Below are 22,222 nucleotides of genomic sequence, written 5' to 3'. Positions count from 1 at the left end.
CGATGTAAAAGTACCCAAAAAGTGCATGAATGTTGTGCATGAGAATCATCAATTCTCATTTACTGATAAAGGGGGCGAGTCTGTTGTGATAATAATGAAACAAATACTACACAAGAGTCGGTAGACACTTCGTTTCACTCATTTACTGATAAAGGGGGCGAGTCTGTTGTGATAATAATGAAACAAATACTACACAAGAGTCGGTAGACACTTCGTTTCAATTTACTGATAAAGGGGGCGAGTCTGTTGTGATAATAATGAAACAAATACTACACAAGAGTCGGTAGACACTTCGTTTCACAACTGTGAGTTTGAGGGTTTGATGCTCAAGACAGAGAAGACTTTACTTTAGGTACTTACATCCCTATACTTTGATTTACACCGAAGGCTTGATTTTAACAAAGCTGTTACAATGATTCAAAGAGTAAACTTGGAAAGGTTTGGTTTTCACAATGCTTTTACAGATGTCTGCCTTAAAGTAACGCTGTTGATTTTGACAAAGCTGTTACAATGATTCAAAGAGTAAACTTGGAAAGGTTTGGTTTTCACAATGCTTTTACAGATGTCTGCCTTAAAGTAACGCTGTTATTTTTAATGTCGCTGCTAGGACTCAAACCCCAGATCACGGAATTACAAATCCGACATTGTTTTTGATGAAATTTGACAGTAACCCATCACGCCAAGGACTATCGGATTTCGGGATTGCTCATGCCTATGGAGGGGCCTTTTTCTAGGCTATAAAGTTTTTGAGCCAGTAACGAGCTAACGAGTTGCTGACCAAGAAACACTTACTTGAGTCGGATTTCGGATTTCGGGATTGCTTATGCCTATGGAGGGGCCTTTTTCTAGGCTATAAAGTTTTTGAGCCAGTAACGAGCTAACGAGTTGCTGACCAAGAAACACTTACTTGAATTCTTGGAGATCCAGCTCAGACCTCAGACATGCTTTCCGATATTCAATTTTTTCTCAAAAAAACTAGTTCTCTTGTCTAGTGAATTCAGAACCAATGTCAAACATTCGATCATTTTGATCACTATCAAGCTGTCAGTACGTAAGTACAGTCTCGTGTGATGTGTAAATTCTGACTGATGGTAATAAAAGGGCTGATAAAAACCAAGAAAATTCTGATTCAAGAAGTTGGAATGGGGAAATTTGTCCTACTTTTCCAACGATCTTCTTCCCTTCTTCGTCAAGGTTATTAGCCCTTTTTTTATCAGTCGTTCTTTCCATAGGAAGAAATGCGAGGAGGATCGGAAAATGCATTGGTACAAGAAGAAAGGAAATACTCACACTAAAGATTCAAAGGAAAGGAAAATAATCCACAAAGAAGAAACCAAGAAATCCATTTTGAAGAGGTTTGACAGAGGGAACTATAACTGTTTTGGTCTTATCGTCCCGAAATCGAAGAGAGAAGGAAGACAGGATAGGAGAAAGCCAGCCGTTCCGAGAACGAACAGTATACCATCAGGATAAAATCCGCCCCGGGCGGGAATCGAACCCGCGGCCTAGCGCTTACAAGGCAGACGCACTACCAATTAGGCTGGCCTAACTTCGGCTTTAGCTGCAGATTGTTTCAAATGTTTCTAGTGAAATTTCTACTTTGACCAAATCGTCGACTGAGAATCCTCTCTTTCATGCCTGCCACTCAAACAGCCCCAAAAGTAATATTATAGACTGCTCGTATAGGACTGAAAAGTCCCTTTACTCCAGCAGTAGGCTAGCACTATTATTGTGGTCAGATTCTCAAATTATATTGAGAATAAAATTCCATACCTCGGCTGGGATTGAACCCACGCCCTTCTGTTTACCAGGCGAGTTTCTTGACCACTACACCACCGAGGCAGGTGGGTTAAGTTTATACAAATCTACAATGCCCACCTCTCACGTTCACACCATCTGACAGACCGCGGTCTTCTAGGTCCGTCAGACAGTTGGAACGTGTGTGGCGGAAAAATCTCGAGACGTAGGTATTTCAGACGGTTTGTGGATCTGAGGTCGTGGTTATGTACCCATCGAGGTTTGAGAATTGCGCCGATCCAGGATTGAGCTATATCCCAAGATATTTCGAAACGTGTGTGGCAGAAAAAGCTCGAGACCCAGGTCTGTCAGACGGTCTCAAGCTTCTACCGCCACACACGTTAAGACGGTTTCAGCCTGAGTGGCTGGCCTTATTTTGCTTTTCCTCTCTAGCACTTTTGAAATCCACCACTTGATCCGTTCTCTAATCTGGATCTGGATAAGATGGAAGAAGAGGAAGAATAAGATCCCATAAGAGAGGGGGCAGAAATATCACAGAGCATGAGCGAAAGATAGAGGGAGGAAATGGAGAAAAGCAGAGAAATAGGGGAGAGAAACGAGAGAGAAAAGCCAGGAACAAAAGCCCTGGAAGAGAGAAAAATAGGGGAAACCTTTTCGAATACGAGGACCTCCTCGACGAGGAGAGAAAAACAGGGGAAGTTCTCCAAAGAGGAGAAAACTAGGAGAGGGGATAAGAGAGAATGAAAAAAAGGAGATGACTGGAGAAGAAAAAGTGGGAAGGGTGTAGAGCGTTGGATCGATAATGCTGAAAACAGCAAGCAGAAAGTTTACTAAAGTTCAGCTTCAAGCTTCAGCACTTCCGCTTTTTTTATGAAGAGGTTTGACAGAGGGAACTATAACTGTTTTAGTCTTATCGTCCCGAAATCGAAGAGAGAAGGAAGACAGGATAGGAGAAAGCCAGCCGTTCCGAGAACGAACATTATCCCATCAGGAGAAAAACTGTTCATGGAAATTATGGCAAAACAATTAATTTCCAAGCCCAGGTTCAAGCGTTATGGGCTGGGATTTCAACAGGCAAATTTTCAAATAGGTTTACCGAATTTCATTCAAAATCGAACAAACCCTTCGAGATTGGATCAGGACTAACTACAAAATTGTCTAGTTAAAACCCAGAACTTACTTGGAGAGGATAATAGAGATATCACACAACCTTAACAATCTTACAGCATTATTGTATGTATTTGTTGTTGTCTTTACAAAAGATAATGGGATCGTTCTATGCGAGATAGAGAGATAAAGCGGAAATGTTGGCATACCAGATAGGACTCGTAGGTATCTGGCAGATACCACAACAGACAATAAAAAACAGAGAAAGTTCCTCTGATAAACAATATTACAATAACATTTCTGGTCCAGAACAATAATCAAGAATGCGACCAGGTAACAATGAATAGAAAGTGCACTAACAATAGTGAACAAGATCTCGATTGTTATTGTGATGGAAAGTAAAAATTATTATTTATACGTTTCCTTCTGTTTGTTTGTCATGAGGTCCTCAAATTATTAATACATTTTATTGGTACATATTTAAATAGGAAATGAGAAGAAAAATACTTTCCTTCAAATACAAAATGACCAGAAAAAATCAACAACAGCTAGGTACCGCAAACCGACAAAAGTTGGATCACTAGAACAAAATTTATGGGAAGATGAATCACCCTTTTGTATTCTGATATTTCTGATACACAAAAAGCCCACCCAAAGGCTTAGTTGTAGGGACCAAAGTGGGACTTTTGGTGTGCTAAGCTTCAAGAAACTACATACATGAAAGAGAGAATCAAGACTCTACTGACCAATCGACTCTCTATTGTAATCGACTAATGTATTATTAAAATCCCAAGTTTGGAATATGTTTTCAAAATCTGCAAGAATTCGTCAACCCATGGTCCCGAATGTATAGAACCAAACATAAGGAAAAGACAACAAATACCAAGAGCAATATAATAAAAAACACTCCTCCTATTCGTAAAGTTCAAGCAAGACGCAACGACCAAGTAGTTATCTGTTAATCAGGTTCAGGTTTTAGAAATCGCTCCAGGCCAATAACCTCAACCTTGATTCATCTGATACAGTTGCTGACTTGCTGATGTTATACTAGTTCAGTAGGAACTCGGAACTGTCAATTACTGTCACATTCTAATTCTAACTGTATAGGCACTCCTATAGATAACAAGAGAGAGGGGTAATGATGCAGAAGTCACATCCGTGGAAAAGAAAAGCTCCTTTTTGTATTTAACCTAACCTTATAAGCCATTGGCCATTGATGGTTCCAAAAATCAGGGATTTAGATAAAATTCAAAATAAACCAATTATCCACAGACCACAGCCACACTTAAAATTGGCCATTGATGGTTCCAAAAATCAGGGATTTAGATAAAATTCAAAATAAACCAATTATCCACAGACCACAGCCACACTTAAAAGCACAGAAGAATTAGCATTTATCATGGTGTTAAAAACACCAACTAGGCACCCCAAGGGGTTAATTGCATTGATGGATGGGGAGGTGGTTATTGCGTAGTGAATTTGGTAGAATTCCCGGTTTTATTTTCATAACTAGCCGTTTTTAAGTCCATATTTTTTTTAATACCTAATAGACTAAGTTGACTAATCAGTGCACTCAAATAATGATTTTGTCCTTCATTTTCCCGAAAAATATCTTTTATTTCAAAAACACCCTAATAATAGACTAAGTTGACTAATCAGTGCACTCAAATAATGATTTTGTCCTTCATTTTCCCGAAAAATATCTTTTATTTCAAAAACACCCTTATGAATGTGGCCATTTTAGTATTGATTTTTTCCGTTTCTTCATGAAATCTAGCCAAACCCGGGTTGAAATTGTTTACAATAAAGTTTTACTTGAGGAGAAATGCCAGTCAAACTCCGTTTCTTCATGAAATCTAGCCAAACCCGGGTTGAAATTGTTTACAATAAAGTTTTACTTGAGGAGAAATGCCAGTCAAACAAGTCAGAGTTGATAAAATGTTCAAATAACGAGGAAAACGACCGATTTACAAGTATTTAACATGCAAATTTACACTAGTGGCGCCATTTTTGTTTTATTCAATTCAAAAAATTTCGAGGAAAAATGTACAAACATTTCTCGAACAACAAGTAAACTTGGATGAGCAAATAAGGAGGAGGGGAAATGACGAGTGCGCATCCCACTGCGCAGAATTTTACTCGACGATTCCGTTTTCTCCTTTGAAAAGTCTCATTCTGCCCTGTTCTTAAATCTCCGGAACCTCCGGCGTTGAATTAATTTTCTCGTCATTCACTCCACAAACTCAGTGCTGAACGTACGTGCTGCTCTACATTTCGTACATTTCTTCGTCGTGCAAACGTTTGAATTTATTTTTAAGGTCATTTCCTCAAGAAGTATCAAGTGTTTTTTTTTTTTGTTTTGAATTGAATTTTTAAAACCTTATTTCTTTTTTATTTTATTTTTTACAATGACCTGTACGAGAAATAGATAAGGTGAGTCGTCAAATTTATCATTCTGGTAATTCTGGTTCTTCCATTTGTTTCTAGTTTAGTAATTCAATGGTTATTCGGGGAAATGCGAAACGGCCTACTTGATCTTGAAATTTAACCGATTCGGCGCTTTAAATTATATTTTCAATTGAAATCTAATATGTGTGAATCTTGTTTCAGATGGCCGACGGATCCCAAGAATTTTGCCTACGGTGGAACAACCACCAGGCAACCATCATCTCGGTATTTGATTACCTGTTAGAAAATGAAACCCTAGTCGACTGCACACTTGCGGCAGAAGGTCAATACCTGAAAGCCCACAAAGTGGTGCTCTGTGCCTGTTCTCCCTACCTGGAGATTCTTCTTAGTCAGCATAATGACAAGCACCCTATCCTCATCTTCAAGGACATCAAGTTCACAGAGCTGAAGAGCATGATAGATTACATGTACAAAGGTGAAGTTAATATTGCCCAAGATCAGCTCAACCATTTCCTCAAGGCTGCTGAGAGTTTGCAAATTAAAGGCTTGTCCGAGTCTGAATTTTTATACTCGAGCTAAATTCTTACTTGTATTAACTTGTAATTAAACATATCTCAACGAATTTTACGACGATACAATTGTAGATACGACCGTTGCAATTGTACGTAGAGGAGTGATAAGTTGATAACTATTTCTATAACATAGACCAAGATGATAAAGGTACCTAACTACATTTGGACTCTACAGTTCATCATACCTTGTGTAGAAGATGCGTTCATCGTGTTAGTAGATATAGAAAGTACCGGGAATCGATTGGCTGCGGACATAAAACCATTCTCCAATGCTGTAGCCATCCGTAGTACAGGTCCTGATGAAGATTCACCCAAGCGAGTCATTGGGAGGAGTGATGCTCAGTCACCTACACCCAGGAAGAGGAGACGGCAAGCACCTCTGGGTCTGCAAGGCCGCCCTTCTCTCTCTGATGATGCTTCCAATGCTTCAGATGGTCATTATGACCAAGCCAACTGTGATGTTCCTACTCCTGCCCTTACCTCAACACCATCTGCGCCTTCCAGTGATACTGCCTCAGACAAAGCTGTGGCCAAGGTGGAAACCAACTCGGAACTGATGCTGGAACCAAAGACTGAATATGATGACAATGACAATTCTGTAGAGGATATCACACTGGATGACGATGATGAAGACTACTCTCAGGCCGGAACTTCACAATTGGACAACTCTCAAGGTGAGTTAATCACACTAGGTATTAATTGAGTGACCATGAATTGATGCTGGAACCAAAGACTGAATATGATGACAATGACAATTCTGTAGAGGATATCACACTGGATGATGATGATGAAGACTACTCTCAGGCCGGAACTTCACAATTGGACAACTCTCAAGGTGAGTTAATCACACTAGGTATTAATTGAGTGACCATGGAGAAAACTAAAATTTAAATGTACTAACTTGTCAACTCTAGAATTGACTGACAATCAGCAATTTGTTGACTTTGAAATTTTTCAAGTTTTATAATTTGCTGTTTTGTGTTTCAGGAAACTTTGGCTCTTGGCAACAAATGGTAGGTGACCAATCAACGGACAACTTCTCAGGACAAGATACAGGTGCTCAGAACTCACAAGGTAAGCTTTCTGATCCAGTTCAATGGGGGTGAAAGTCATTGTTATTTGATATTCCATGACTTTCATCCAAAAGAAATTTGGTATTTTCCCAAAGGGTTAATCTTGAAGCATAGTTTTCTCCATTGTCACATGTGTCCAGATACTGTTAGAGCATTTCACCTACTCATTAGGTGGTGTGTAGTGCATTATCGATGCTGGTCCATTTGTCCATGGAGTTTTTTTTTTTTTTTTTTTTAGTCCCTAAGTAGGGTTTATGGAGAAAATTGGAACTAAGATTTAAATGATGAACTTACTTGTCAACTCTAGAATTGACATTCAGCAACTTGTTAACTTTGAAAATTTTCAAGTTTTATAATTTGCTGTTTTGTGTTTCAGGAAACTTTGGCTCTTGGCAACAAATGGTAGGTGACCAATCAACGGACAACTTCTCAGGACAAGATACAGGTGCTCAGAACTCACAAGGTAAGCTTTCTGATCCAGTTCAATGGGGGTGAATGTCATTTTTACTTGATATTCCATGACTTTCATCCAAAAGAAATTTGGTATTTTCCCAAAGGGTTAATCTTGAAGCATAGTTTTCACCATTGTCACATGTGTCCAGACTAATTACTGTTCAAGCATTTCACCTACTCATTAGGTGGTGTGTAGTGCATTATCGATGCTGGTCCATGATGGAGTTTTTTTTTTTTTTTAGTCCCCAAGTGGTTTTTTTGGTCTCCTGTAAATTTCTGTACCTCCATCCTGGTGTTCGGTTTGACAGAGTAGACTTGATTGCAAAGATTTTCTTTGGCTCCTATTCATTGCAGCTGGTTCTACTTTGAACAGTGGGCCATTGTTTTAATCTTTGGGGATCTGTCTTCATCTGTTACCTTCATTGGGATGAGTGGGTTTTCTCTCCCCACCTCCTTTTCATTCATTGGTGTTGGCTTCTGCTAATTCTATCCCTTTCATTTCTTTGATTAATTGTGATTCACTTGCGTTGTTCTATTAGGTGGTTAAAGCCTTGGAAACTTGGATTTTGATGTATTGGTGTTGGCTTCTGCTAATTACTTTCTATCCCTTTCATTTCTTTGATTAATTGTAATTCACTTGCGTTGTTCTATTAGGTGGTTAAAGCCTTGGAAACTTGGATTTTGATGTGTAGGATTTCCATTACCTACAGTTGAGGGTCTTGTGTTTCTTTGGCTTTCAAACCTTTGTGAATGATACTTGTGTTTTACAGTTATTCACTTGTGATTTATTTTAAAATTCATTGTATCTGTGATATTTTACCTGTCAATATTCCATCAATAAAGTTTCATGCTTTGGATATTGATTGAACCTATTTAACTCCATATCTTGTTATTAGGTAGAATTCTTTAGCATTTATTTTCCAGGCTGGTGGTGAAAAATTCTGTGGGTTCAAATCCTGCTGAGAGTTGGTTGTTATTGTACAGGGTTCAAATCCCATGAGCTGGGATGGTGACAGAGATAAGTTGAAGCCCTATTTGGTGTGAAGTACTTGGGTTCAAATCCCAACATTGGAAATATCCTGTCTGGAGATGCCTTGTAGTGATTGGGATTTCTCAACTCAATTATTTTCCAACTGAAGTTGTAGCTTTGGGTTGAATATTCCTAGAAATTGCACTGTGCCCATTTCTTACTTGAGTATTTGAGTGAGTGGATAGTATGCATTGCAGATCAATGATGGTTGGGTTTTTGTTCGGACACACCCCTCCCTCTTCAGTTTTCTTTCTTGCATCATCTTGCAAGAGGGAGGTAGTGAATCATTCAACTCGGTCCAACAAATGGTTTTTCTGACAAATAGATTTGTACTCGAGTAGAAACTGTATGTTGCAATAATATGTGGCAAGTGGACTTGGGTCAGAGAACTCTAAGAGTTTTTTTCCAGTCGTAGTGGATTTCCACACCAAAATAATAAAAATTCTACTCGAGTAAAATCATTCACTCGGCCCATCACTAATGCCTTGGGGTTCTGATGAATTTCATATGGGAGGGGATTGGGGTTAAGGTGCTGCAGTTACTTGAAAAAGAAAGTGACCTCTTGGTGTTGGCAGAATATTACTGATGACAGGGCATTGAACCCAAGACCTTTACCACTACTTACTTTCCGTGTCCGGAAACAAACTTGAACATCAGATCTTGAATTTCCAGAAATTGGCAATGTGGATGGCTTTACTTGCTCTTATCCTGTCCTCTCTTTGATTTCGGGATGAAACCTTAGTAGACCCTTGATCAAAACCTCTTGAAAATAATATATGCATGAGGATCGCTGTTTAACCTTGAGGAGTAACCTGCCTCGGTGGTGTAGTGGTCAAGGCGCTCGCCTGGTAAACAGGAGGGCGTTGGTTCAATCCCAGCCGAGGTATGGAATTTTATCCTCAATGTAATTTGAGAATTTAACCACAATAATAGTAGTAAGCCTAATGCTGGAGTAAAGGAACTTTACAGTCCGATGCAAATAGGCACTATTATTATTATTATTATTATTAATCGTGCCGAAATTGAAGAAAACTGAGAGAAGGATGACAGGATAGGAGCCAGCCAGCCGTTGTGAGAATATCTGTTCAGGATAAAGTTTGCCCCGGGCGGGAATCGAACCCGCGACCTAGCGCTTACAAGGCAGGCGCGCTACCCTCCAAGCTAACTAGGTTGGCTATAGACAAGATATTGAAACACCCTAAACACGAAAGATAATAATTATGATATTAGCATACATATGTTTTATGACAGAAACGTGGTCTGTGTAAACAACAGGGATATACTGGATTACTGGGTTAGCCTTATCGTCGTAACTCTTCTACTTACGGCCCGGTTCACCATGTGAGTTTAAACTCCAAAGTTTAAATCTTGGATTAATCTGCTTCTATCTATCTATCATCTCAATCCAAGGATTGGTTGGCAACTCTTCTCCATGCTTCTCTGTCCCCTTGAGGGAAAAAGAGGTGGAAAGTTTGTGAAAACATTAGAATTAGGATCCAGGCTAGACAAAATTTTGAGGAACCAGAACAAAAGTTAGGCGAAATTGTGGGTGCCCCCCGGATTAAAATTTTATAGGCCGCTTCCCGTACGAAACTACAAACTACTCCACTGCTACGAAGTGTATTCTCCCACGATCTACGAGACTGAAGGGGTAGAAAACGCGAGATTACGAATTCCACTGTTGCCATGACGTCACAAAGCAAGTAGAACCCGCAAGAGGTATGACTGTATGAGCGAAAGTGAAAGTAAAAAATCAACAAAAAAAAGAAAAAAATATTTTTCGAGTTTTTCTTTCTCTGTCTTCTTCATCAGCCTCCATTAACCACTCTTATCAAAAGAACTAAGATAAGAAGCAACAGTTTGCTGTTCCTGTTGAAAATGGACATTGGACAATTTGATGTAAAAGTTGAGCAAGAATCGTACATTTTTTGAAGTTTCAAAATTTCGAAGATGTGGATTAAACCAAAGAAAATTGATCCTCCCATTTTCTCTTTCTGGTAAGTTGTGTATTCAGTTTGGTAAGTTGTGTACTTGTATGAAGATCATATTTTATATGGTGAACCCTCAGCTCTTCATGAATACTTGAACAACAGGTAGGCGTTGAGCGTTGAAACAAGAGAGAGGGGTAATGATGCAGAAGTCACATCCGTGGAAAAGAAAAGCTCCTTTTTGTATTTAACCTAACCTTATAATAACACTAATCACTGCTCTAATTGTGAAAACTCCTTTCTTGCGTTTACCTAACCCTATAATAACACTGGTCACTGCTTGCTTGTGCCAGTTCCTTTGGTAGCAATGTTCCACGGACGTGACTTCTGCACAAGTACCAAGAGAGGTAGTTTTTGAAAAATATCATTGGGGAAACCCTTTTGTTTGTTACCTAATCTTGGAAATTGTAGGTAGATACTTGTATCTGATGAGAACTTAGTGGTGAGAAATACCCTTGGCTACTACCTTGAGGGAAAAAGAGGTGGAAAGTTTGTGAAAACATTAGAATTAGGATCCAAGATAGACAAAATTTTGAGTAACCAGAACAAAAGTTAGGCGTGCCCCCCGGATTAAAATTTTATAGGCCGCTTCCCGTACGAAACTACGAACTACTCCACTGCTACGAAGGGTATTCTCCCACGATCTACGAGACTGAAGAGGTAGAAAACGCGAGATTACGAATTCCACTGTTGCCACCTCGTCACAAAGCAAGTATAACCCGCAAGAGGTATGAGCGAAAGTGAAAGTAAAAAATCAACAAAAAAAGAAAAAAATATTTTCTCTTTTCTTCATCAGCCTCCATTAACCACTCTTATCAAAAGAACTAAGATAAGAAGCAACAGTTTGCTGTTCCTGTTGAAAATGGACATTAGTTGAGCAAGAATCGTACATTTTTTGAAGTTTCATCAAAATTTTGAAGATGTGGATTAAACCAAAGAAAATTGATCCTCCCATTTTCTCTTTCTGGTAAGTTGTGTATTCAGTTTGGTAAGTTGTGTACTTGTATGAAGATCATATTTTATATGGTGAACCCTCAGCTCTTCATGAATACTTGAACAACAGGTAGGCGTTGAGCGTTGAAACAAGAGAGAGGGGTAATGATGCAGAAGTCACATCCGTGGAAAAGAAAAGCTCCTTTTTGTATTTAACCTAACCTTATAATAACACTAATCACTGCTCTAATTGTGAAAACTCCTTCTTGCATTTAACCTAACCCTATAATAACACTGGTCACTGCTTGCTTGTGCCAGTTCCTTTGGTAGCAATGTTCCACAGACATGACTTCTGCACAAGTACCGAGAGAGGTAGTTTTTGAAAAATATCATTGGGGAAGCCCTTTTGTTTGTTACCTAATCTTGGAAATTGTAGGTAGATACTTGTATCTGATGAGAACTTAGTGGTGAGAAATACCCTTGGCTACTTGGCCAGACTTGCACACTGGTGATCTCAAGTTCAATTTGTGGGTGTCAGTCTTTTTTTCTTTTTTGCTCTGTGGTTAGATTATTGGGAGCACTCAGCCTTATGAGGACAACTAAATAGCTCCTTTATTCAAGTAGCAACTTGATCTCAAGTTCAATTTGTGGGTGTCAGTCTTTTTTTTCTTTTTTGCTCTGTGGTTAGATTATTGGGAGCACTCAGCCTTATGAGGACAACTAAATAGCTCCTTTATTCAAGTAGCAACCAGGGGGTTACTGTTAGCATTATGGGACATTTCATTCCATGCTTACAGTCTAAAACTAAACAAAGCATGTATTGGGAGTTTCCCATTTAAAATGAAAAGAAAATTACAATGATCCAAACGGTTGGTTTTCAGGGATGACTTGGAAACAAGCTTGTACTTTATGCTTCAAAAGAGAAAAGGTCATGGAGAAGCCATTACAATACAGTCCAAAGTTATTGGTACACTTGACACCCTGTGGAATACCAAGCCTCCTCCTTTCAGAATACTACTGCACAGTCCCAAGAATGAGTTTTATTACTATGGTAAGCAACAAGTAGTGCAGTTAGAGAGAGGAAAATAACCTGTTCTTGTTTTACTAGCTGATCAGGTCTACCTGATAGTGGCTGGCCCAAAGCTGAACACATAGCAAGTCTCCTCAAATGCTTATAATTTTGGGTATCCACCCCCCTCCCGCGTTAATCTAGTGACTCGGGAGGGGGAAGTTTATAAGCAACTGAGGATGGTTATGCTACGACACAGACCACAAGAGTCTAATGAGGCAGTTGTTTCATTGCTGCGAAATAAAAACGGCGCGGGGGCGTTAAAACTTCCTTTTTTTTCATGCAAGGTGTCAATTTTTTTTTGGAAATAGGGGCCTAGAGAAAAATTTCTCTTCATAGAATGAGCATGAGTCATCAATTGATCACGGAAACCTTCTACCTTCTCTCTGTGATGTGAAAATTGCCGTTCGTCTCTTTATTTTTCCACATGTGTTTCTGTATTGCCAGGAAAACAAAACACGACCTGACTACCTGTGCATAAGAAACATCTGTGCTCGTGTTGGTATCTGTTACTAATGTGTTGTCTGTTATACCCTATTATGGCTAAGGCTGGAAATTGAATTAAAACCTAGTTATTTGCCCATATATTTTGTTGAATTTTTCGCAACATTGTTTTCAGGGTCGAGTTCAAATTCGGTCGTTTCCCGCACTATTTGTTTGTTTTATATCATTATTTTTTGGTTGGGTGGATGAGCTCCCTCAGAAACAATCCTGCCACATAAAATAAATCATAAAAAAAACTTATAGGTTTTATAATAATAAAAGTAATGAAGTGCGAGGATAGGAAAATATTATTTTCAGTCTGAATTTTCTTTGAGTTTTTTCCCCAGAGTTGTTCATTTAATATTTCTGGATCTCTTGTTTTTCCCCACATTGTTATTTTCTTGTTTTTCTGAATGAGCTATGTGCTGTGGTGTTTCAGACTCATTAGCGAGAGCTATGCGTTTGAGGAAGACAAGGAACTGTCCCGGAAAAAGAGGTAAGAAAATACGGGGTGTATGAAAAAGGCGAGCCACCTGAAATATCCAGAAAAAAAACGAGTCTCATTATTATCAAGGTTAAACATTTTTCATCTCAGAGGGGTCAACAGATATCTTGAAGGAATAGAGTACTTCGGTATAAAATTGGGGCCAATCTATAAACAGGGCCGGAGTTACGGATTTTTGAAATTTAAAGTCCTCCACGCTATTTCTTTGATAGGGGAAGTGCCAAAATTAATGATAGGAATCATTAACCTTGATTTGTGCTTTCAGTAAATTAAAAGAAAGACAGGATAGAAAGCCAGCCGTTCGAGAATTATCCTTTCAGGATAAAATCCGCCCCTGGCAGAAATTCAACAGAAATTCATTCATTCAACCCCACGGCCTAGCGCTTACAAGGCTGACGCGCTACCAACCATGCTAACTGGCAATTTCAAGATTCATCTCGAAATTCGGAGCCTAAATTGAGATTTCAAATTCTGAGCCTGCCGTTATTTTCGGTAATCATTGAGTTACATCCAGATGAAAAGCTAATCAACTATTTCCTTTGCTCGTAAGTAGAGGAAATGCCTCACAGCTCATCCATCCAGATACCAACCACACACAACGTTGCTCAATTCTAGTGATCCATTGGCATTTAATACCACTTGCTGTGGCACAGCTTGACTTGGGCTCTTGAGTCTTTAGAAGTTCAGCATTGAGAGGAACATAATCCAGAATCTAATCCAGCATTCAATTTTCTTCACTGCCAGCCTAGTTAACTTGGAGGATAGCGCGTCTGTCTTGTAAGCGCTAGGTCGCGGGTTCCCACCCGGGAGAAGGTCTTATCGTCCTGGAAGTGAAGAGAGGAGGAAGACATGATAGTCGGAAGCCAGCTGTTCCGACAACGAACCTTATCTGTTTAGAATAAATCCGCCTCGGGCGGGAATCTAACCCATGACAAAGCTATTACAAGGCGGACGGGGTCGGCGTTTTTTGTCAGTCTCTCGAGCAGCCCTAGCCCTAGGTAGCGGCTAGGGTCATTGCTTTGGGCTAATATTTAATTTTGGCTACAGAAATTTTACGAGTACATGACCTTTGCTTTTCCTTTAGCAAGGGTAATTTCAAATATGTACATTGTTGAATTAATTTAACGGGAAATGCCGACCCCGTATAAACAGAACATAGCAAAGTAAAAGAAGATGTTGAATTAATTTAACTTTACTTTACTTAACTTTCCCTTTCATTTAACTTGCAGATATCAACCCAAGGGTTATAGACTACCTCGCCCCGGCTATCTGTACCTGTCAGTCAATTTCCTCTGCTTTTATTCCTATGTGTTGGGATCCGAGATCAAGGTGGTGGAACGATGGACCAATGTTATAGATTTGGACTATACGAGGAGCACAATATCCGTGTATAACAAGAGCAATCAACTGGTGAGTTCCTCGCCTCCCTTGCCTGGTAGTCAGGAGCTTGTGGGTTCGAATTCCAATCCAGGCATCGAATTTTGATATAAATGTCATTGTTAAATAGTGTGTTAAGTTTTCGCTTAGTATTATTGCCCATTTTGTAGGACGTGCTGAAAAAAAAATTGTTGCCAACTGTTCAAGTAATGCCCGATCTTACCACAGAGAGTTTTCAGTGAATCCAGAGTTCAAGAAAAATACTGCCAGCCTAGTTAGCTTAGTTGGTAGTGCGTCTGCCTTGTAAGCGCTAGGCCGCGGGTTCGATTCCCGCCCGGGGCGGACACCCCAACAAGTCAAAATTTGACAGCTTGTTATTTATTTTTGATAACATATTTAATTACATTTGTAATGTATTCTTTTATTTACTGTGTCTATTAGTTGTGGCTGTGGCAACTCGTAAGGAAGACATTCTCAAGGATTGGCAGTGGCTGCAGACAAACATCAATATGGCAGACGAGAAAGCTGAGGAAGTGGATAAGCTGAACTTTGTCATATCCAAGATCAGCAGCCTTGCCATTGATAGCAATATTTATGTAGTGGATAGCACAGGTGAGAATATAACACAAAGTAGCTTACCTTAATAGTAGGTGCCTTTATCTAACTAAAATCTGATGAGGGATATGCTATGACACATCACACATCCCACATGCAGTTGTTTCATTGCTACAAAATAAAAATGGCAGTAAAATACTCTTTTTTATGACAAAAAAGCCCTATGATGTGTTAGCATGTAAGGTAGAGACTTTGACTAGCCCACATGCAGTTGTTTCATTTCTACAAAATAAAAATGGCAGTAAAATACTCTTTTTTATGACAAAAAAGCCCTATGATGTGTTAGCATGTAAGGTAGAGACTTTGACTACAGTTAGTAGCAGTAGTGGCCAACTTATGATGTAAAGCTCTATTATTATATACCATTCTTTTGTTGATTTTTTCAGATGATGAGAGAAAACAGTTTCAAGCCACTTGCTCCAAGTTCATACAACTGTTTGAGTTACAGGTAAATGTAAAGGGACCCTTTAGTCTTTATTCAAATAGCATAAAATGCCCACATGAGTTAAAGAAAGATATAAATAGATAAGCTCTATTATTATATAGATACCATTCTTTTGTTGATTTTTTCAGATGATGAGAGAAAACAGTTTCAAGCCACTTGCTCCAAGTTCATACAACTGTTTGAGTTACATCCAGATGAAAAGCTAATCAACTATTTCCTTTGCTCGTAAGTAGAGGAAATGCCTCACAGCTCATCCATCCAGATACCAACCACACACAACGTTGCTCAATTCTAGTGATCCATTGGCATTTAATACCACTTGCTGTGGCACAGCTTGACTTGGGCTCTTGAGTCTTTAGAAGTTCAGCATTGAGAGGAACATAATCCAGAATCTAATCCAGCATTCAATTTTCTTCACTGCCAGCCTAGTTAACTTGGAGGATAGCGCGTCTGTCTTGTAAGCGCTAGGTCGCGGGTTCCCACCCGGGAGAAGGTCTTATCGTCCTGGAAGTGAAGAGAGGAGGAAGACATGATAGTCGGAAGCCAGCTGTTCCGACAACGAACCTTATCTGTTTAGAATAAATCCGCCTCGGGCGGGAATCTAACCCATGACAAAGCTATTACAAGGCGGACGGGGTCGGCGTTTTTTGTCAGTCTCTCGAGCAGCCCTAGCCCTAGGTAGCGGCTAGGGTCATTGCTTTGGGCTAATATTTAATTTTGGCTACAGAAATTTTACGAGTACATGACCTTTGCTTTTCCTTTAGCAAGGGTAATTTCAAATATGTACATTGTTGAATTAATTTAACGGGAAATGCCGACCCCGTATAAACAGAACATAGCAAAGTAAAAGAAGATGTTGAATTAATTTAACTTTACTTTACTTAACTTTCCCTTTCATTTAACTTGCAGATATCAACCCAAGGGTTATAGACTACCTCGCCCCGGCTATCTGTACCTGTCAGTCAATTTCCTCTGCTTTTATTCCTATGTGTTGGGATCCGAGATCAAGGTGGTGGAACGATGGACCAATGTTATAGATTTGGACTATACGAGGAGCACAATATCCGTGTATAACAAGAGCAATCAACTGGTGAGTTCCTCGACTCCCTTGCGTGGTAGTCAGGAGCTTGTGGGTTCGAATTCCAATCGAATCACCCATGTGAAAAAGGCATCGAATTTTGTTATAAATGTCATTGTAAAATAGTGTGTTAAGTTTTCGCTTAGTATTATTGCCCATTTTGTAGGACGTGCTGAAAAAAAAATTGTTGCCAACTGTTCAAGTAATGCCCGATCTTACCACAGAGAGTTTTCAGTGAATCCAGAGTTCAAGAAAAATACTGCCAGCCTAGTTAGCTTAGTTGGTAGTGCGTCTGCCTTGTAAGCGCTAGGCCGCGGGTTCGATTCCCGCCCGGGGCGGATTTTATCCTGATGGGATAATGTTCGTTCTCGGAACGGCTGGCTTTCTCCTATCCTGTCTTCCTTCTCTCCTCGATTTCGGGACGATAAGACCATAGCAGTTAAAGTTCCCTCTGTCAAACCTCTTTGTTAACTCTCAGTGGTAAGATCAGACATAAAGGGACTTTATAATAAGACTATGGGACTTTGACCTGATTTTTCTTCTTGGAATTCTTTATAACTTCTCCCTGAATCTTGTGCTTGTTCACAGCTGTACTTCAATTCATTTCTCGACGCCAGCAAAGCTCACACTCTCATGAAACAGCTGTCTGATATCAAAATAAAAGAGTAAGTACAAACATTAGCGCTTCTCGCCACGACCTTAGTTTTTTTTTATATATAAAAAAAGGCTTTGTCCACACATAGTCGACGGGTCGATCCACAATAAATTCACATCGATCGACGACGTCGACTTTGTGTGGACACACCTTTAGAGAAGTTTGATAGAGGGTTTGACTTCTGATTTGAAGAGGTTCGATAGAGGGAACTGTAAGTGCAGAGGTCTGAATCGTGCTGAAATCGAAGAAAACTGAGAGAAGGATGACAGGATAGGAGCCAGCCGTTGCGAGAATATCTGTTTAGGATAAAGTTTGCCCCGGGCGGGAATCGAACCCGCGACCTAGCGCTTACAAGGCAGGCGCGCTACCCTCCAAGCAAACTAGGCTGGTTAAAGACAAGATATTGAAACACCCTAAATACGAAAGATAATATGACATTAGCATATTAGGAGCATACATATGTTTTATGACAGAAACGTGGTCTGTGTAAACAAAAGGGATATACTGGATTACTGGGTTAGCCTTATCGTCGTAACTCTTCTACTTACGGCCCAGTTCACCATGTGAGTTTAAACTCCTAAGTTTAAATCTTGGATTAATCTGCTTCTATCTATCTATCATCTCAATCCAAGGATTGGTTGGCAACTCTTCTCCATGCTTCTCTGTCTTGGGTTAATCTCTTCAGCTCACTGTAAGAATCTGTGCCAGCATACTCCATGAAGCTCATGCGGGGCCTTCCTCTTCCTTGTCTTCCTTCTCTTCTTCCTTCAATGATGTTGACTACGAAGTTATTATGCCTGTACATATGCCCGATCCATTTTAATCTGATTGGCTGAAAATTTTTGAAATGGACCAATCAGATCGCTCCCAAAGTTAAACTTAAATGGAGTTTGTACTCTGATTGTGGCCCCGGACATTCACAAGTTAGGTACCCTCAGCCCTGGGTAAGAAGACCCTGTGTGTATTTGAGTTTTAATATGAATAACACCAACGTGGTAGGTATTTGTAGGTTGTAGGTGATGCGGCAAACACATTATGTCAGTAGGTTGTAATTTTTGAATGGTGCATAATTGTAGTGTTCAAAATTCGGCAAACTCTAATAAATAAAATAACTGAGGTACAATATTTGGATATTTTTGGAATTATATCCTTGGAAATCCCTTTTTTACACAAAGACAATTCCCGCCATCAAAGAAAAACGTTAATATTTCTCCAAAAACATTTTATTTTTTTTTTTTTACTAATCTTATTTGAATTGAATTCAATCGAGCTGAATTAAATTTGGTAATTGAATTGAATCTACGTACGAGTGTAAAATTATAAATACAATGAGTATACTGTTTCCGTACAGACTGTGTCCTATTATTCGATTTGCCGAGTTTATTTTTTTCAACACTGCTGGCAATTCTGGGTGGGTACCTAAATTTTTTACCTACTTTCATTTTATGCTTGACAAATTTTTATACTCCGTCCCACTAGGCGCGGGGTGGCCCCAGAAACTTAGGGGCCCCGCAGAGATACACTCAGGGGGCCTCAGGTCGTGGTTATGTACCGGGTTGGGATAGGCAAGGTTGGTAAACTAACCTTGCTTTTAAGTTACCACTCCCATGCCAAACTGTAGAAACAATATCCTGTCTCAACCCAACCCGGTACATAACCACAACCTCAAATGCTTATAATTTTGGGTATCCACCCCCCTCCCGCGTTAATCTAGTGACTCGGGAGGGGGAAGTTTATAAGCAACTGAGGATGGTTACACCAAGCCTCCTCCTTTCAGAATACTACTGCACAGTCCCAAGAATGAGTTTTATTACTATGGTAAGCAACAAGTAGTGTAGTTAAGAGGAAAATAACCTGTTCTTGTTTTACTAGCTGATCAGGTCTACCTGATAGTGGCTGGCCCAAAGCTGAACACATAGCAAGTCTCCTGTTCAAGAGACTTTCCTTTGAATATAAACACACAGCAAGGCAACTTGTGCAATATTATTGCCAGTGGACGGGAAACTTCAGACACAAAATATCTGGTAGTATATAGGACACACAGGTACCCTGTGGGTGTCAATGTGCCTGCTGGCTTGTTTTCCTGTGTACATTGAGGTAGGTAGTGTTTTTTTTTTTTTTTTTTTTAACAGCAAGGCAACTTGTGCAATATTATTGCCAGTGGACAGGAAACTTCAGACACAAAATATCTGGTAGTATATAGGACACACAGGTACCCTGTGGGTGTCAATGTGCCTGCAGGCTTGTTTTCCTGTGTACATTGAGGTAGGTAGGTAGGTATTTTTTTTTTTTTTTTTTTTTTTTGCTTATGCGGGGCCTTCCTCTTCCCTGTCTTCCTTCTCTTCTTCCTTCAATGATGTTGACTACGAAGTTATTATGCCTGTATATATGCCCGATCCATTTTAATCTGATTGGCTGAAAATTTTTGAAATGGACCAATCAGATTGCTTAATCCCAAAGTTAAACTTAAATGGAGTTTGTACTCTGATTGTGGCCCCGGACATTCACAAGTTAGGTACCCTCAGCCCTGGGTAAGAAGACCCTGTGTGTATTTGAGTTTTAATATGAATAACACCAACGTGGTATTTGTAGGTGATGCGGCAAACACATGATGTCAGTAGGTTGGAACTTTTGAATGGTGCATAATTGTAGTGTTCAAAATTCGGCAAACTCTTATAATAAAATAACAGAGGTACAATATTTGGATATTTTTGGAATTATATCCTTGGAAATCCCTTTTTTACACAAAGACAATTCCCGCCATCAAAGAAAAACGTTAATATTTCTCCAAAAACATTTTATTTTTACTAATCTTATTTGAATTGAATTCAATCGAGCTGAATTAAATTTCGAGCTGAATTAAATTTGGTAATTGAATTGAATCTACGTACGAGTGTAAAATTATAAATACAATGAGTATACTGTTTCCGTACAGACTGTGTCCTATTATTCGATTTGCCGAGTTTATTTTTCTCCACACTGCTGGCAATTCTGGGTGGGTACCTAAATTTTTTACCTACTTTCATTTTATGCTTGACAAATTTTTATACCCCGTCCCACTAGGCGCGGGGTGGCCCCAGAAACTTAGGGGCCCCGCAGAGATACACTCAGGGGGCCTCAAGTCGTGGTTATGTACCGGGTTGGGATAGGCAAGGTTGGTAAACTAACCTTGCTTTTAAGTTACCACTCCCATGCCAAACTGTAGAAACAATATCAAAGCCTATAAAACGAGAAAAAGACTTTGGTCAGTAAAAAAAAGTATGCAACCTTGAAGGAGCTACTTAAATTTTCATAAAATTGGAGCCAATCTATAAACAGGGCCGGAGTTACGGATTTTTGAAATTTAAAGTCCTCCACGTTATTTCTTTGATAGGGGAAGTGCCAAAATTATTGATAGGTATCATTAACTTTGATTTGTGCTTTCAGTAAGTTAAAAGAAAGACAGGATAGAAAGCCAGCCGTTCGAGAATTATCCTTTCAGGATAAAATCCGCCCCTGGCAGGAATCGAACCCCACGGCCTAGCGCTTACAAGGCTGACGCGCTACCAACCAAGCTAACTGGCAATTTCAAGATTCATCTCGAAATTCGGAGCCTAAATTGAGATTTCAAATTCTGAGCCTGCCGTTATTTTCGGTAATCAGGGCCTAACTAGTAATATACCTATCTGTTTATTTTTGTCCCCAAGTAAGAAGACCATTCCGCCACTGACCCGAGATCTGAACGCGCGCGCCGAGTCTGAAGCGTGCCGTATTCTATTCCGTCTCCCGGCCATCTGTTTATTTTTGTCCCCCAGTAAGAAGACCATTCCGCCACTGACCCGAGATCTGAACGCGCGCGCCGAGTCTGAAGCGTGCCGTATTCTATTCCGTCTCCCGGCCACTGAAAAACTAGATGGCAGTATAGCCGCTCAGCTGTATACCCCGTACAATAGGAGTCAGGTCAATGGACGTATGTTCATATCACAGAACTATATCTGTTTCGATAGCAAGGTAAGACGTTTCAGAATAAATGAAGTGAAGGTTTAAATAAGCTCAAAATGGTCAAGATTTCCTAGGAATTTAGTTTTCAGCCCAAGTCACTCAAACTTTGCAGAGAGGTTCTTCATAGAATATCGATCAAAAGTTTCCTTGGGCCGAACCTCGAGAAATATACGGTTCGGCCGTTATTTAGGGAGAACATTAAAAAAAGGCTCAATAAGGTTAGGATTTCCCAAGACTTTAGTTTTCGGCCCCAGGTACTCGAACTTTGCAGGGAGGTTCTTTATAGAATGTAAATCAAAAGTCTCCTTGGGCCGAAGCTCGAGAAATGTACGGTTCGGCCGTTATTTAGGGGTAGTAGTCTTGAGGTCATTATCTTGGTCAAAGGTCATTTATCTGGAAAAAATTTGGCCTGCGGCGCAGTTATTTCATGGTGCAAATGGAGGACTCAAGACGTTACCCTAGTCGGATGAAAAAAGATTGAAGAAATTTAACAGGCTTGAGAACATTGCTTGGGGGGAAAAAAATGGGCTGCGGCGCAGTGGGAATAGGTTGGAAAATCTTGGAAAAGTAGACTGGAAATTTTGAAAAATTGGACTGGAAAACCGGGAAAAGTCAGGGAATTTTATTTTTCCATTTTGCTATTTAGGGCGAAAAATTTGAAAAAGTTCGAGAATGTTCAGTCTTCCGTGGA

General features: G+C 39.7%; 2 protein-coding genes across 2 annotated transcripts in view; both read left to right on the top strand.

Moving 5' to 3' along the window:
* Positions 1 to 5,078: 5,078 nt before the first annotated feature.
* LOC103510069 (longitudinals lacking protein, isoforms H/M/V) lies at positions 5,079 to 6,976 on the top strand. Its single transcript, XM_008474705.3, has 4 exons — positions 5,079 to 5,298; positions 5,476 to 5,848; positions 6,041 to 6,520; positions 6,834 to 6,976. The coding sequence occupies exons 2-4, from the start codon at positions 5,476 to 5,478 to the stop codon at positions 6,950 to 6,952; spliced, it is 972 nt and encodes a 323-aa protein (XP_008472927.1). The 5' UTR covers positions 5,079 to 5,298; the 3' UTR covers positions 6,953 to 6,976.
* A 3,205-nt stretch (positions 6,977 to 10,181) lies between these two features.
* The window catches only part of LOC103510068 (TBC1 domain family member 9), a 32,432-nt gene continuing 20,391 nt past the window's right edge, over positions 10,182 to 22,222 (top strand). The window contains exons 1-8 of the mRNA XM_026824232.1: positions 10,182 to 10,399; positions 12,205 to 12,374; positions 15,199 to 15,369; positions 15,946 to 16,042; positions 16,727 to 16,907; positions 17,484 to 17,560; positions 18,024 to 18,113; positions 21,237 to 21,540. Coding sequence (XP_026680033.1) covers positions 10,353 to 10,399; positions 12,205 to 12,374; positions 15,199 to 15,369; positions 15,946 to 16,042; positions 16,727 to 16,907; positions 17,484 to 17,560; positions 18,024 to 18,113; positions 21,237 to 21,540 — 1,137 coding nt within the window. The 5' untranslated portion in view covers positions 10,182 to 10,352. The remainder of the gene's footprint in view (positions 10,400 to 12,204; positions 12,375 to 15,198; positions 15,370 to 15,945; positions 16,043 to 16,726; positions 16,908 to 17,483; positions 17,561 to 18,023; positions 18,114 to 21,236; positions 21,541 to 22,222) is intronic.

The sequence above is a fragment of the Diaphorina citri genome, unplaced genomic scaffold, assembly GCF_000475195.1.
Source record: "Diaphorina citri unplaced genomic scaffold, Diaci psyllid genome assembly version 1.1 scaffold555, whole genome shotgun sequence".
Classification (NCBI taxonomy): Eukaryota; Metazoa; Arthropoda; class Insecta; order Hemiptera; family Psyllidae; genus Diaphorina; species Diaphorina citri.
This window is presented reverse-complemented; position numbering and strand designations above follow the sequence as displayed.